Source organism: Chanodichthys erythropterus, chromosome 17 (genome assembly GCF_024489055.1).
Source record: "Chanodichthys erythropterus isolate Z2021 chromosome 17, ASM2448905v1, whole genome shotgun sequence".
In the NCBI taxonomy this organism is placed as follows: Eukaryota; Metazoa; Chordata; class Actinopteri; order Cypriniformes; family Xenocyprididae; genus Chanodichthys; species Chanodichthys erythropterus.
In genome coordinates this window covers 20,681,001-20,695,797 of record NC_090237.1, presented here as the reverse complement: position 1 = coordinate 20,695,797, position 14,797 = coordinate 20,681,001, and the positions used below count along the sequence as shown (strand labels likewise).

Genomic DNA, 14,797 nt, shown 5'->3' with positions numbered 1-14,797 from the left:
AATAGAGAAAAATTCAAGCTTCTCATCATATGAGCATTTGTTGCTATCACAAACTGCTACATAATGAACGTTTCATTCTACTAAAGGGTTAAATATCAGTTCCAACAGTTTTCCCACCAAGCTCCCGCAGGACGTTTATACAGCAGGTAATCCTACACATTAGTAGCGTTATATTTATGATTGTTTTGAGACTAAAATATGTATGGCACATGTTAGCTCTGCGCAGTCACTTAGTTGACACACTCACCACTGAAACAGTCTCTTGACCACAGAGTGCTTCATGTTACTGCAATGAAGCACTGGGGGGGTGTGTTCACTCAGAAAGGGCTGTCATGCATACTGAGGAAGTGTCCTGCCATTGGTTAGCGAGGTTCATGTTCCTGCAGGGCTGAAGTTAACTCAAACAAGGAACTCAGTCTTTTGCCTGACGCTTCTGCAAATTCCAGCTAGCGCTTAAACAGAATAACGGGGAAAACAACATGAAGAGGTCATCCAGGTAAAGCTTATGTTCTTGTTAAGCTCTTTCAGGTCTTCAAAAGAAAAACTTTTGGTAGTTATAGGGTGAGGTTGATAATTGCTTTCAGCCTTCTGCAACAAAGCAAACATAGGTAGGCAAACAAGAATATTCACAGCATCATGGCTTCTATAGATAAACAAAGTGAACGCACCTGGGCTAAGCTTGCGTTATAACTTCCCAAATGGGAACAAAAGTTTGTCAAAACACCTGACAACCTTTAGCATATGCATTTCACTTCGCTGTTGCAAGGCTTCAGTTTTGTTTGTTTTCGGGCAATTTATTCATCCTTTTGTGAGTCATTTAGCAAAAATGTGCTTTGTGTTTCCATCTGGGTTTTATTGCTTTTGGTATTGTCAGGCTGAAACCTTGTTATCCATTCAACTTCCATTCAACTTAATGTAATGTAATATATAATGAATAAATTGTACTAATTGCTTTAGTGCGTTGCTTATCTAGCAATCTAGATATTGATTGTTATCGCTGGTCGGCTGTATGTATTAAACATGAAACCCACCCACTGCCACAAACACACAGCCACACCCACACACACAGAGCTTTAAAGGCAAATTAGAGTGAGTGCTCTACATCAGGAAATAACCTCATGTCCAGAGAACTTCAACAAAAGCTTTTAGTGAACCACTTGCTTTGGAGATTTGATTTAATTTGTAAAGATACTGTGCATGCCAACTTGTGTGGTGATTTTAACGTATAAAATCCATGAATCGTCACCAGCACTGTGTGTGGTATGGATGGGTGTGAACATAGTCAGTGCATTAGCATAAACCTCCTTTGAGGTCACGCACATTAGTAGTGCATACAGCTTTATATTGAGTTTGGTTGCTGCTGCTACACAGCCTAGGGTGATTATTGGTAAAAATGGATTTTTCCAGTATGTACTTGTTAGAAAATGCTGCCAGGGCAGCTGCCATTTTGTGTGCTGTCACCTAAAATCAGGTGCGTAGAGCCCTGAAATGTTGTTAAAATGTCAATTAATAAACATAAATTGCTTACAATTGACATCATGCAAAAAGAATAATACTCCCCATATGTGGATCCAAATGATGCATATGACATTACATTTAGCCATTTAGAAAAATATTTTTTAGGTGGCTAAATGACTGCAGCTTTTTACAAATAACACAGTGATTATATACATACCACACTGGCTAATGGAAATATTGTGTGATTTTTAGCCTACACCTCTCTAAAACGGTGTTATTAGAGATGAAGCTTGCTTTGGTGTGGCCCGCTTTGCTTTAATTAAGTGTTTGGATGGTTTCTGCATGGACACAAACAGATCATTGTGGGAGCGTTTCTTCTTAACGGCACCCACGATCCTTCTGCCTTCCCTTTACATAATAACATTTTATTTTACCCTCTTACTTTAGAAAGTTCCAGGTTTCCAGCCAGAGACACTGTGTGCTGTCCATTCAAAGGATACTAGAGTTTTGCAAACGTATTCCAGCAAATAATGCTGGATTGATGGGTATAATTGATTACTTTCAGCTGTCTGAGACAGGCTGTCAATCATGACAGTCTTGCATCAGCGTAAAGGAAGTGGAAAACTGTGTGGTTAGGAAAAGCAGCAACACATGCACGCACAGACACAAACTGAATCTTTTTTTTCTTTTTTAATCAAGGCCTCTGCGTTTAGAGCAATTTTGTCCATGTTTGTTTTTTGAAGCAAAATCACCACCAGTGCTGTTTAGTCATGTAAACAAGCTCTGAAACGGCCTGTATTTATTTGAAAGCAGTTTTGGGTGCCCCTCTCCTCCTGTCACTTTAGCTCAGTGTTCTCTCCATTGCACAGATCTATGAGAGGCCACATGAAAGCTGGGTCAGGATTAATGGATGAGCTCAATGAATTAGTCATGCTCGCACAAAACACAAGTCAAAGACAGCAAACAAAACTTTTCAGAAATGTTTTTTAGAAAGTTTTTGTTTAACTTATGGCGCTGTTTTTGTCTGGCTTGTTGTCTGTGAAGGAATGAATGAATGACATACTTCTTTCTCTTTTGTTCTTTCAGCAAAACCAAAGAGTGCACCTTCAATGCTGGTAAGTTTGTCTATTTTGAATTAACCCTTGTGTAATGTTGCGGGTCAATTTGACCCATTTTTATTTGAGTTTTTTGTTTGTTTGTTTTTTTTTTCCTTGAAATTTTGTGACTTTTTCTCATTTAGGGCCATGAACATACATGCAAAGTTTCAACACACTGATGTGCTGTGAAATGTGCATACAGAAATTTTATACGTTCATACTGTTCGTGGGTCAATTTGACCCATATAGACAGCCATTCAAAATCAACTACAGACCCAAAATACAAAACACTTCTGTGTTTTATGTCAGAACTCATCAACTCTAGTACTGAAGTGCCAGTGTCTTACTGAGTTTAACAGCTTTTTAATTTCAAAGTTTGTGGAAATATAAAGTTGTTTTACCTGTTAATTATATATCCCACTTTTTGAGCATAGACGTGAAAATGACTTTTCTAACTTAAATTTTTAAAAATCTTGAATACTTCAGAGCACAGACTTAAGTTTGGTATCTTTTTAAAGGGAACACTTTGCAGATTATTGTAGAAGTAAAAAAAAAAGTTACAGAAGTTTATGAAAATTTAAAATATATAAAATATATATTTTTTCTATTTTATATGAAATATATATTTTACAAAACATGTTCAACTCTAAAACTTCAAGAAAATCAAAGTTGAATATCTGAACAAGTTCTGTGCTGAATTTTAGGTTGATATCTCAAAAAAAAGTTGGCAAGATTTTGTGCGCAGTACCAAACTTTTTCACTAGATGACTCCACCGGTGACTCTTCGATTTCCATATATGGTTTGAGTGATCTGAACCATATGTTCCATACTTTTCGGAAGAAGTTTGGGCAGTAATGTTAATATTTGATATGAATTTGATCCCTAAAACACATATAAATAACATAAGGAAAGAATCAGATCATGTTATAGTTTGGCACTGCATCACAAACAAAGAATCTATCGCTATTTATTAAACCAAATATGAAAATTAGTGTTTGAAAGCTTTCAAACGATATATAGTTTGTCAAGATTACTTTAGGTTTCGACTAAGATATTATTAAATGTATAATGCAGGGGAAAAGTATTGATATTAAAAGTTAATTATTTAAACATGATTATGTTTTTTTTCATAGTGTGATTTTTGGAGAATTGTATTGAATCCAATTAGGGTCAATTTGACCCGGACCGTACAGGCAGTCGCCAGAAATCAAAAAGTGCATGAGGGTTAATATGATGAATACCACACAATAAAAAACACCTAGAACACCCTAGCAACTACATATCAGTAAACTAAAACTTAAAAAACTGATAACTGAAATAAAGCTGAAATAAAGCTGAAATAAAATATAAATATTAGATGGAAAAACAGACATTTATAAAGAATTAAAAAATTTTAAAATGCTGCATTAGCAAACTAACTAATAAAATACGTTTAAGCTTCTAAAATGACTAAAACTGAATTGTAGATCCATAGAAATATTTTAAAAAACAAATAAAATGACAAAAGCATATAAAATTATAACCTAATTATAACTATTAATATTAATAAATAGTATATAAATAATACTAAAATAACACAGCTGTATATGAACTGTGGGAGTAAGTTTTTGCATCCAAATATTAATGTCTATTTATTATGTACAACAAACTTTATATTCCAATACAGTGTTTCCTTTTCCAGTGGAGCAAAAGGCATTTATATATAATATAATATGTATGTAATATTTGCTTAACTAGCAGTGCAGGGAGAGACTGAGTCCTGTGTTATAGGAAATTATAAATTAGCCTGACTCGAACTCCATTATCGTCTGCATTACAGATAAAAACTATTATGGATCGACGTTCTGTAATGGGCAAGTTGGTTTCTAAGTGAAGATAGTTCTGTCAATAGGGCCAGGATAATTTGACATCATCCTTAACAAACCATGTTTACTGCCTGTTTGCCTGTTTCTGTTTCTTACATTTCTGTCCTTCTTGAACAGATGATGGTTATGTTAGGATGTTCATACGTGGACGTCCAATCACCATGCATATTCCAGACCAGCTGAAGGATGCCTACAGCCTTGACCACAAGGTGGCCCTGCCAGAGCGCAAGCTAAAACTTCAGTGGGTGTATCCTTGCCATTTAGCTGAAAATGTTTTTATAATGTAACACAAGGGAATTGTTCAGATATTGTAGTGAAAAATGATGCATTTTGATAGATAATTTTGAAGTTGTTTATAACATGTAAATTTTATTCTTATTATTTTACAATAATTTGCAAAAGTGCATCAATTATTTTCAATTAAATTTGAGTTTATTTCCTAAATAGGTTGAAATGAAATGCAAATGTGAAACGAAAGCACTTATCAATGTAAAAGCTTTTTATTTCTTAACACACTTCATTAGTTATGGCTATAGGGGAAGAGACTGCCGTTCCAACCTCTACCTGTTGCCGACGGGAGAGATTGTGTACTTCAATGCTTCCGTAGTGGTGCTATACAATGTAGACGAGCAGCAACAAAGACACTATCTGGGCCATAATGATGATGTCAAGTGGTAAATAAATATATTGATTTTATGCGCTGTTAATTTTAAGAGGGTTTCCACGTACTTTTGCTCATGTAGTATACTGTTAAAGGGATAAATCACCCGAAAATGAAAATTCTGTCATTATTTTCTCGCCCTAAAGTTGTTCCAAACCTGTATGAATGTCTTTGTTCTGTTGAACACAAAATAAGTTATTTTGAAGAATGTTTGTAATCAAACAGTCATGGGGTATTATTGACTTCCATTGTATGGAAGTTTTACAGTGTATACAGGTTTAGAACAATTTGAGGGGGAGTAAATGATGACAGAATTTTCATTTTTGGGTGAACTGTCCCTTTAATGAAGATTAACGGCACTGGTGGAACTACTGCAGGAGAGAAATCAGTCTAGTGTCGATGTCATACAGACAAAAAAAGCATTTCCGATTTCATATGCAGATTATCCTCAAACTAGGTCATTGTTCAAAGGTCCAAAAGATGTTATCATAGTGCTTATCATCTTTATGAACAAATATATTGTACCACTCTATCGCCATCATTCAACAAAAAGAGCCAATGTACTCAGGAAGTGTTGCTAGATTCTGAGCAAATTTGCATTTTTAGGGCTATATCTTAACAGACTCTTATCTTCAAGATAAGAGAATCCTGCAGTATATTCAAATATGCCTGCAATCAAACCAGATCTCTTCTGCCTTGTGTTTTTTTTTTTTTTCTATGCTGGTTGGCTGCCAGGCAATGCTTGTAACCATGAACCGTTCAGAGATTATTTTATGCAGATGTCTTCATAGCGTATGTTATATAACATATGTATGACATATGTTGCTAATTAAAATAACACTGGAATGCTCTCTCTGTGACTTTCAAAATCCCTGCTGCTTTGCAAAACTCTTGCAGCCTGTTTACTGCTTTTTCTGGGATCAGACTGCATTCATTTACTGTTCCCTGGAGAGAGAGAGGGATACATGGGAAATCTTTTCTGACAAGCACTGATCCTGACAATGTTCTCTTTGCAGTTTGGCCATCCATCCAGACATGGTCACCATAGCAACAGGACAAGTTGCCGGAACATCCAAAGATGGCAAAGTTAGTTCACATTTTAAATTCTGTAGCAGCATAATGATTTGTTGACCTTGCTGCTTAATCCAGCTTTCTGTGTGCTCAGAAACGAAACTACTGTGTTCATAAGACTTTACACCAGTGTTTTAGCAATCTGCAAAGTATTTTAACAGTAGGGCTTTTCACACTGCGCTTAACCCCGGGTTAACGTCATTGTAAACACCGCTTTTAACCGCAGGTAAAGGAACGTTTCACACTTGTAATTTAGAAGTTACTCCACCCAGGATCGCTTAGAGCACCTTTAAGATATTTTTGTTGAAATCCGATGGCTCCGTGAGGCCTCCATTGGCAGCAATGGTACTTTCTCTCTCAAGATCCATTAATGTACTAAAAACATATTTAAATCAGTTCCTGTGAGTACAGTGGCTCAATATTAATAATATAAAGCGACGAGAATATTTTTGGTATGGCAAAAAAAATAAATAAATGACTTACATAGTGATGGCCGATTTCAAAACACTGCTTCATGAAGCGTCGGAGCATAAATGAATCAGCGTATCGAATCATGAAACTGCTGAAATCACGTGACTTTGGCGCTCCGAACCGCTGATTCGATACACTGATTCATAATGCTCCGAAGCTTCCTGAAGCAGTGTTTTGAAATCGGCCATCACTATATAAGTAAATTTATTTATTTATTTTTTTTATTTTTTTGCCACACCAAAAATATTCTCGTCGCTTTATAATATTAATATTGAACCACTGTACTCACATGAACTGATTTAAATATGTTTTTAGTACATTAATGGATCTTGAGAGAGGAAATGTCATTGCTCCCTATGCAGGCCTCACGGAGCCAATGGATTTCAACAAAAATATCTTAACTTGCGTTCCGAAGATTAACGAAGGTCTTACAGGTGTGGAACAACATGAGGGTGAGTAATAAATGACATTATTTCCACTGTGGTGCCAAACTTGTACAGTTTGAAACGATGCGGTGTTAGAATATTACTACTAGATGCTTAGCAACGGATAACCAATAGCATGCCTCATATTCACGTACTTCAGACAGTGACAGAAACACTGCGCATTGTTTTTAAACGGTAAACCATTTCATTCTTACCTTTTATAGTCCTAAATTTCCATTCGGTATAAACTCGATAGTACAGTCTGCAATATAAAAAATATTAGATAAACTTTTATCCAATCAATGACACTGACGCCGCAAATATGCAGATAAGAACGTTAACCCAGGATTTAGGAATATACAATGTGAAACGTCAGTTTATGAATACCCAGGATTAATTGTTAACCCCGGGTAAATTATGAATCAAGATAACCCAGAGTTCCTTTTACCCGGGGTTTAGAATGAGCCAGGGTTAACTATTTCAAGTGTGAAAAGCCCTAATATTATGTATTAGTCTTAAAGAAATACTTTTATTCAGCAAGGATGCATTAAATTGTTCGAAAGTAACAGTAAAGACATTTAAAAGGTTACAAAAGATTTCTGTTTTAAATAAATGCATGGTTTCCATCACAGGAAAAACTTACATTTTAAATTATTTAAAAAGAAAACGGTTATTTTAAATTGCAATATTATTTTACAATATTACCCTTTTTAACTACATTTTTGATCAAATAAATGCATCTTAGGTGAACAGAAGAGAACATTTTTAAAGAATCTTACCGAACTCTTCTTTTCAGGTGCTTGTAAAATATTGTAAATGACAAAAACAGTAAATAATGGAAGAAAATTAATTTTGTTTATGAACTATGTGAACTATTCCTATAATCTGATTTAGAGCATATAACCCATTACATATGCATATAAATGAATCTTTGTTTTGCTATCAGCCTTTGCAGCCTCATGTCCGTGTCTGGGACTCGGTCAGTCTGAACACTCTTCATGTGATCGGAGCAGGTGTGTTTGACCGAGCTGTCACCTGTGTTGCCTTTTCAAAGTCGGTAAGCGAACTTCCTTTTTTAAGTTCTTGATAAATAATCTGTGTGCTTTTGATGCCATACAATATATAAGAAAACCGCACAATGGGTATAGACGAACATTTGATGAATGGCTGAATGAACAATGGTATATTACATGGATATAATGCCTCTCCTCTTCACAGAATGGTGGTGCTCATTTGTGTGCGGTTGACGATGCAAATGATCACATTTTGTCAGTTTGGGACTGGCAGAAAGAAAAGCAGCTGGCGGAGGTTAAGGTGAGGTGGCATGTTGTATACAATTGTGTGAGCTATGAAACAAGTAATACAAAAAAACAATACTAGACTATAGTTTCCTTGCATAGTATGTCTTGTGTGATCATGTCTTTTAATAACAGAGAGTGTTCAAAGACCATGTGATTTAAAACCCTGACCAGACACGTACGCCATCATGACGTTTTTTGACATGTGCATTTTCATCTGGAAGATGTCATGTTTGTCTTCTTTATTCTTGTAATGTAATGACTTGCGCGGCATATGAAATTACTTTCCTGACATCAACAACCCGTCTTTATTTTTTTTTTTAACCCCTTCTCTTCTAACCGCTAGTCTCTATTCTATTATGTAATACCACCCATTTTCCACAATTGAATCAATTCTCAATGGATCAAATGAAGTGTTTTTTTTTTCTCTTGGAATATTCCGTTGTAAGCTGTGTCAGTTAGATTTGAAAGTATTTAAATGTTTAAAATGCTAAAATGATAATGTTTTCACACAAATATAACATGTTTTAAAGGGTTAGTTCACCCAAAAATGAAAATTCTGTCATTAATTACTCACCCTCATGTCGTTCCATACCCACAAGACCTTCGTTAATCTTCAGAACACAAATTAAGATATTTTTGATGAAATCCAATGGCTCAGTGAGGCCTCCTTTGCCAGCAAGATAACACTTTCAGATGCCCAGAAAGTTACTAAAGATGTATTTAAAACAGTTAATTGGTTCAAGCTTAATATTATAAAGCGATGAGAAAAAACAAAATAACGACTTTATTTAACAATATCTAGTGATGGGCGACTTCAAAACACTTTGAAGCTTTACAAATCTTTTGTTTCGAATCAGTGTTTCACGTATCAAACTACCAAAGACACGTGAACTATTGAAATTTCTAAACACTTATGACGTAACGAAGCCTTGTTTACTGAAATCATGAGACTTTGGCACTCCAAATCACTGATTCGAAACAAAAGATTTGTAAAGCTTCGAAGCAGTGGGGGGGTTTTTTTTCCATTTTTTTTTTTCATTTTTGGGTTAAACTAACCCTTTAATAGTGTGCAGTGGTCTCCGGTGTCTTGGTGACAAATATGTGCTTACTGGGAAGTAGTAAGAAATTTGCCAATTCATTTTAGACGAAGGAAGAATACATCTTGTTTTGTGTCAAATATCCACTCACAATTTTGCAGTGTTCCAATGACTCAGTGCTGGGCGCTGTCTTCCACCCCATGGAGGCCAACCTTATTGTCACCTGCGGGAAGTCTCACATCAACTTTTGGACAATGGAAGGGAGTACTCTTACAAAACGCCAGGGATTGTTTGAGGTTTGCAGCACCTACTTTTCAGTATTCCAACTAATATACAAAAAGTCAGCATTGAATGATATCTTTGAGTTTATGGCCTGTGTGGGAATTTTTTTTTAATATTTTATTTTATTATTAAAGTTGCATTCAAAATACCCATTGCACAGAAATCTAGGAATATTAATTATGATTTTATTTGATGTATTCATATTTTTGGTATGCTTTCAGAAACACGAAAAGCCCAAGTATGTGCTCTGCATTGCTTTTGCTGAGAATGGAGATGCAATTACTGGAGATTCTAGTGGAAACATCTACATCTGGGCTAAAGGTCAGCAAATAATTATGCCATTATGCATTTAAAGTGTTTTTTTTCTCTCTGCCAAAGTACTTATCCAAATGCCACATTTTTAAGTAATGAATTGTATTTAATCCTTCTATTTATGTAACGGCAGATAGAAAAACAGCACCTTCATCTGTCTGACTGTCATTAGTGTAGATATATTCCCTCAGTGCAGCCTATGATTTGATGATGAACTCCGATTTAAAGGTGGAAACAGGATCAGCCAGGTGGTTTCGGGAGCACATGAGGGTGGGATCTTCTCTCTGTGTGTGCTGAAGGACGGAACGCTGGTGTCAGGAGGAGGGAAAGACCGCAAGGTGCTGCAGTGGGACCATGATTACCGCAAAAAGAGCGAGATGGAGGTGAAGTTGTTGTCTTGTTCTTTAATTTCTGTGAAATTAAATTTTACTGACTTGTATAATGCAATACTTATTTTTAATGATTGCCATATACCCTCAAATATGACTTTTATTGTTTTGATGTTATCATATTCCTAGTACTGAAATGTAATCCAGGCATCTTATTTATTAGATCCAGCTATCTCAGCACTGAATTCACTCAATTTAGAACAATTTGTACAAATCATGTTTTAGCTGAGATAAATTGCAGATTACACGTTTCTTCTCTGTAATCAGGTTCCTGAGGCTTTTGGCCCTGTCCGTACTCTAGCTGAAGGAAAACAGGACGAGCTGTTTGTGGGAACAACTCGAAACGCTGTTCTTCGGGGCTCTTTTTCTGGTTCCCTCACTCCTATTGTTCAGGTATAAGCTGTCGGATGGTATTACATTGTGTTTAGATGGCTTTTGGTCTTATATTTTTTCCAAAAGTCAACAAGATCACAACGTTTTTCCTTAGTCTCATGTAGCCAGGCCTCAGATTATAAACAGCATATGTCCTGGACAGGGCCGTCCCAAGCATGGGGCAGGGGGCCCAGTGCAAGGCAGCGGAAGCTGGGCCATCCCTCAGTCCGTTCGTGGTCACGTTCCGGGTGGGGGGGGTTGTTTGTGGAGGTGTTTTGTTGCGGTTCCCAGGGCCCCCTAAAGCGTGAGGCCCAGTGCATTGCACCAGTTGCACTGCCCTAAGGACGACCTTGGCCCTGGACCATATTACAGTTAATACTGGCCAAAAAAACGAGCACTTGAACAGGAATAGACCAGATGTAAAGCAACCAACTACAGTTATGTGTGTTTTACATGCCTGCTAAATAAATAGATAATACCAATAATCAATTCTACATGTCCAAAAGTAATAAGTACATGGCCATTCTTACCCTGGTCTCTGTGCTTTCCATCTGTGAAAGGGTCACACTGACGAGTTGTGGGGATTGGATGTGCATCCCAGTACTGAGCAGTTTGTAACATGTGGTCAAGACAAGCAGGTCTTTCTCTGGGACACCTCTACCCATCTGCCTCTGTGGAGCAAGGCCATCGAGGTTTGAATGAAATCTCTGTTTTACATTTACATTCTTCTAGTAATATGTAATCACAATCAAAAAATGATCCCATCTGCTTGCAAGTTTGATTTTGTATACTGTATGTTCACTTAATTACCGTTTTAGACGTTGGAATGTTCTGATTTTAGATTTTTATTGTTTAATATTTATATTAAAGTATGACAAGTTAAATTATTATCCTGCTTATAATATTATGTGAAATTTTAATTTCTACATTGTATAAAATATATATAGTTTTAATATGAATTTTTATTTAATATATTACAACATTAAAACTATATAATAAATCATAAAAATTTAATTTTATTTTTCCATGATATACAATATATTTTTTAATATTTATTTGTTTTTAATATTGATATTAAAATATAAAATTATTAAAATATAAATGTAAAATGTAGTATTTTGTGTTTTGTTTATTTATTTATTTTATTTTTTTACTTTGTATAAAATAAAAATAAAAAATTGTATTTATTGGTTTATTTTTATTTTAGGACCCTGGGCGTTCCATTGGATTTCATCCCAGTGGCACTGTGCTTGCTGTGGGCACCATGACAGGAAGGTATGGCTGCACATGGGATTAATTTTTGACTTAGATTACATATCAATCAGCTGATTTTCAACAACAACAAAAAATAAAGCAGAAATATTTAACAGATCTGTTTTAAAATTGTGATGCTCTTTTTTCAACTGTACATTTAATTAAAAAATATTTGTAATTCTGGCTTATTTGATGCATCAAAGGTTTTTTTTTGGTCATCTTACAGGTGGTTGGTGCTGGACACTGACACCCGTGATCTCGTCTCTATGCATACAGACGGCAATGAAATCATCTCAGTTATTAAATATTCTCCAGGTGTGATCTTTTGTGCTTTTAGTAACTATATTCCTCTTTCACTGTTCTCTTAAACCTATTTTCACTCTTGCGAAACGTACATACAAATACAACACTATCGTTTAAAAGTTTGGGGTCAGTAATATATATTTTTTCTATGTTAAGCGTGTTAAGGCTCCTGTGCTCACAAAGGCTGCATTTATTTGATAAAAATACAGTGAAACAGTAAAATTAAAATATCATTACAATTTTAAATAACTGTTTTCTATTTTAAAATAATCTGAAATATTATTCATTCCTGTCATGTCAAAGCTGAATTTTCAGCATCATTACTCCAGTCTTCAGTGTCACATGATCCTTCAGAAATCACCACTCACATCCTCTCAATCTTATAGATGGGGCGTACCTGGCCGTGGGTTCCCATGACAACTTTGTTTACATCTACTCTGTTACTGAGAATGGCAGGAAATACAACCGTGTTGGCAAATGCACTGTGAGTTTTACATCCCTTCAAAAATCGTTGTAATTAATTACGGACCATTAGCACTCGTTTAATACTGTGTTTTGCATCCATAGGGACACTCCAGCTTTGTCACTCATCTCGACTGGTCCGCCGACAGCCAGTTTATTGTAACCAACTCAGGCGACTATGAGATCTTATTCTGTGAGTTGTTTTCTCAGCTAACAGCTTTGTCAGTGCAGGGAGCTCAAATGTCATTGTTTTTATTGGCCGGTGTCTTGTTTCCTGTTGAAAAGGGGAGGCATCCAGTGGGAAGCATATAACCAGTGCAGATGCAGTGCGTAATCTAGAATGGGCCACCTCCACCTGTGTGCTGGGTTTCAGTGTGTTTGGTAAGTCACACAAAGATTAGTATCCATTTAATTATTTTCCTGGGAATGGCTATGAAATTTAACACTGTCAAATGTCAACTTGACACTTTTTGCTCTTCTTGTGCCTTTCCTTTTTTATTTTATGGTGTTTTGTTGCTTTATTTTATTTCAAGGGATCTGGCCAGAGGGTGCTGATGGCACAGACATTAATGCTGTATGCAGGTCACATGACAACAATCTCCTTGCCTCAGCTGATGATTTTGGCAAAGTGCACTTGTTCTCTAACCCCTGTTCCCAGCCAAGGGTGAGTTTTTCTTTTTTTTTTTTTGTGAAATTTGTCATTCAGTCAAATCGTACTCTGTAAAAAAAATGTTTTCCCTTAATCCGCAGGCTCCCAGCCATATCTATGGTGGGCATAGCAGCCATGTGACCAACGTTGCCTTTCTCCATGATGACAGTAATCTTCTTTCTACTGGTGGGAAAGACACCAGCATTCTTCAATGGGTGCTGGCTTAGTCACATCTGAGCCATCCTGCTGCAACCTCACTGTAGACTCCTGCCCACTAGAGGGCAGCACTGCTGTGCCTAATTCCCTTTTCTGCTGTCCTATTTGCCTGTACTGTGTATGTACTATTTTATTAGGTTTTCTATTAAGTGCTGGTACAGAGTCAGTTTTGTCTCTTGTCCAGGTATAATTACCGTGATTGTTTGAGGGGTTGAGGCTGAGATTAAATCGGTGATCATTGGCGAACTCTTGTCTAAAGTCAATTGTACGCTTTGCTGAATCACCACTAGAAGGAGCTCTGGTGCAGGAGAAAGAGCATGTTGTCTACTGTGGACACTATTTAAGCCTATTTAAAGAGTTTTAGCTGCTATCTGTGGTGTTGAAACCTATAGAAATATATAATGCTGTCACTTAGTGGAGGTTGTATTTTAATATTGGAAGTGCATAATAATGTCGTGGCACTTGGCTTTTGATGCATATCTAGGGGATAGCTTAAGCTGTGCTTTGCCTTTTATTTGTTAATAAAGTTTGTCATATAGCAGTGAATTTACTCTCAAAATGTGTCTTGAAATCTAGAAAGAAATCTTGAAAACAAATTTATATACACTATATTGCCAAAAGTATTGGGACACCCCTCCAAATCATTGAATTCAGGTGTTCCAATCAATTCCATGGCCACATGTGTATAAAATCAAGCACCTACACATGCAGACTGCTTCTACAAACATTTGTGAAAGAATGGGTTGCTCTCACGGTAGGTTTCCACTGGCAGGCAGGCAGGCGGAGCAGAGCGAGCATTTTCAATTCATTCCTATGGAAGTTGAGCCTCCCAAAATGCACCTCGCAAGGGTGAAGCTCGACTTCCATAAGAATGAATTGAAAACGCCCGCTCTGCTCTGCCTGCCCCACTCTAGTGGACACCTACCATCAGGAGCTCAGTGAATTCAAGCATGGTACTATGATAGGTTTCAACCTGTGCAATAAGTCCATTCGTGAAATTTCCTCATTACTAAATATTCTACAGTCAACTGTTAGTGGACCATAACAAAGTGGAAGCAATTGGGAACAGCAGCAACTCAGCCACAAAGTGGTAGGCCACATAAAATCACAGAGCGGGGTCAGTGCATGCTGAGGCGCACAGTGCACAGAAATCACCAACTTTCTGCAGAGT

General features: G+C 36.5%; 1 protein-coding gene across 1 annotated transcript; it reads left to right on the top strand.

Moving 5' to 3' along the window:
* The first annotated feature begins 370 nt into the window (after positions 1-370).
* eml2 (EMAP like 2) lies at positions 371-14,164 on the top strand. Its single transcript, XM_067364524.1, has 19 exons — positions 371-496; positions 2,545-2,573; positions 4,539-4,668; positions 4,946-5,095; positions 6,099-6,168; positions 7,996-8,106; positions 8,268-8,363; positions 9,549-9,683; positions 9,891-9,990; positions 10,210-10,364; positions 10,638-10,763; positions 11,303-11,434; positions 11,950-12,017; positions 12,223-12,311; positions 12,686-12,783; positions 12,867-12,954; positions 13,047-13,142; positions 13,295-13,425; positions 13,512-14,164. The coding sequence occupies exons 1-19, from the start codon at positions 480-482 to the stop codon at positions 13,635-13,637; spliced, it is 1,947 nt and encodes a 648-aa protein (XP_067220625.1). The 5' UTR covers positions 371-479; the 3' UTR covers positions 13,638-14,164.
* Positions 14,165-14,797: the final 633 nt, after the last annotated feature.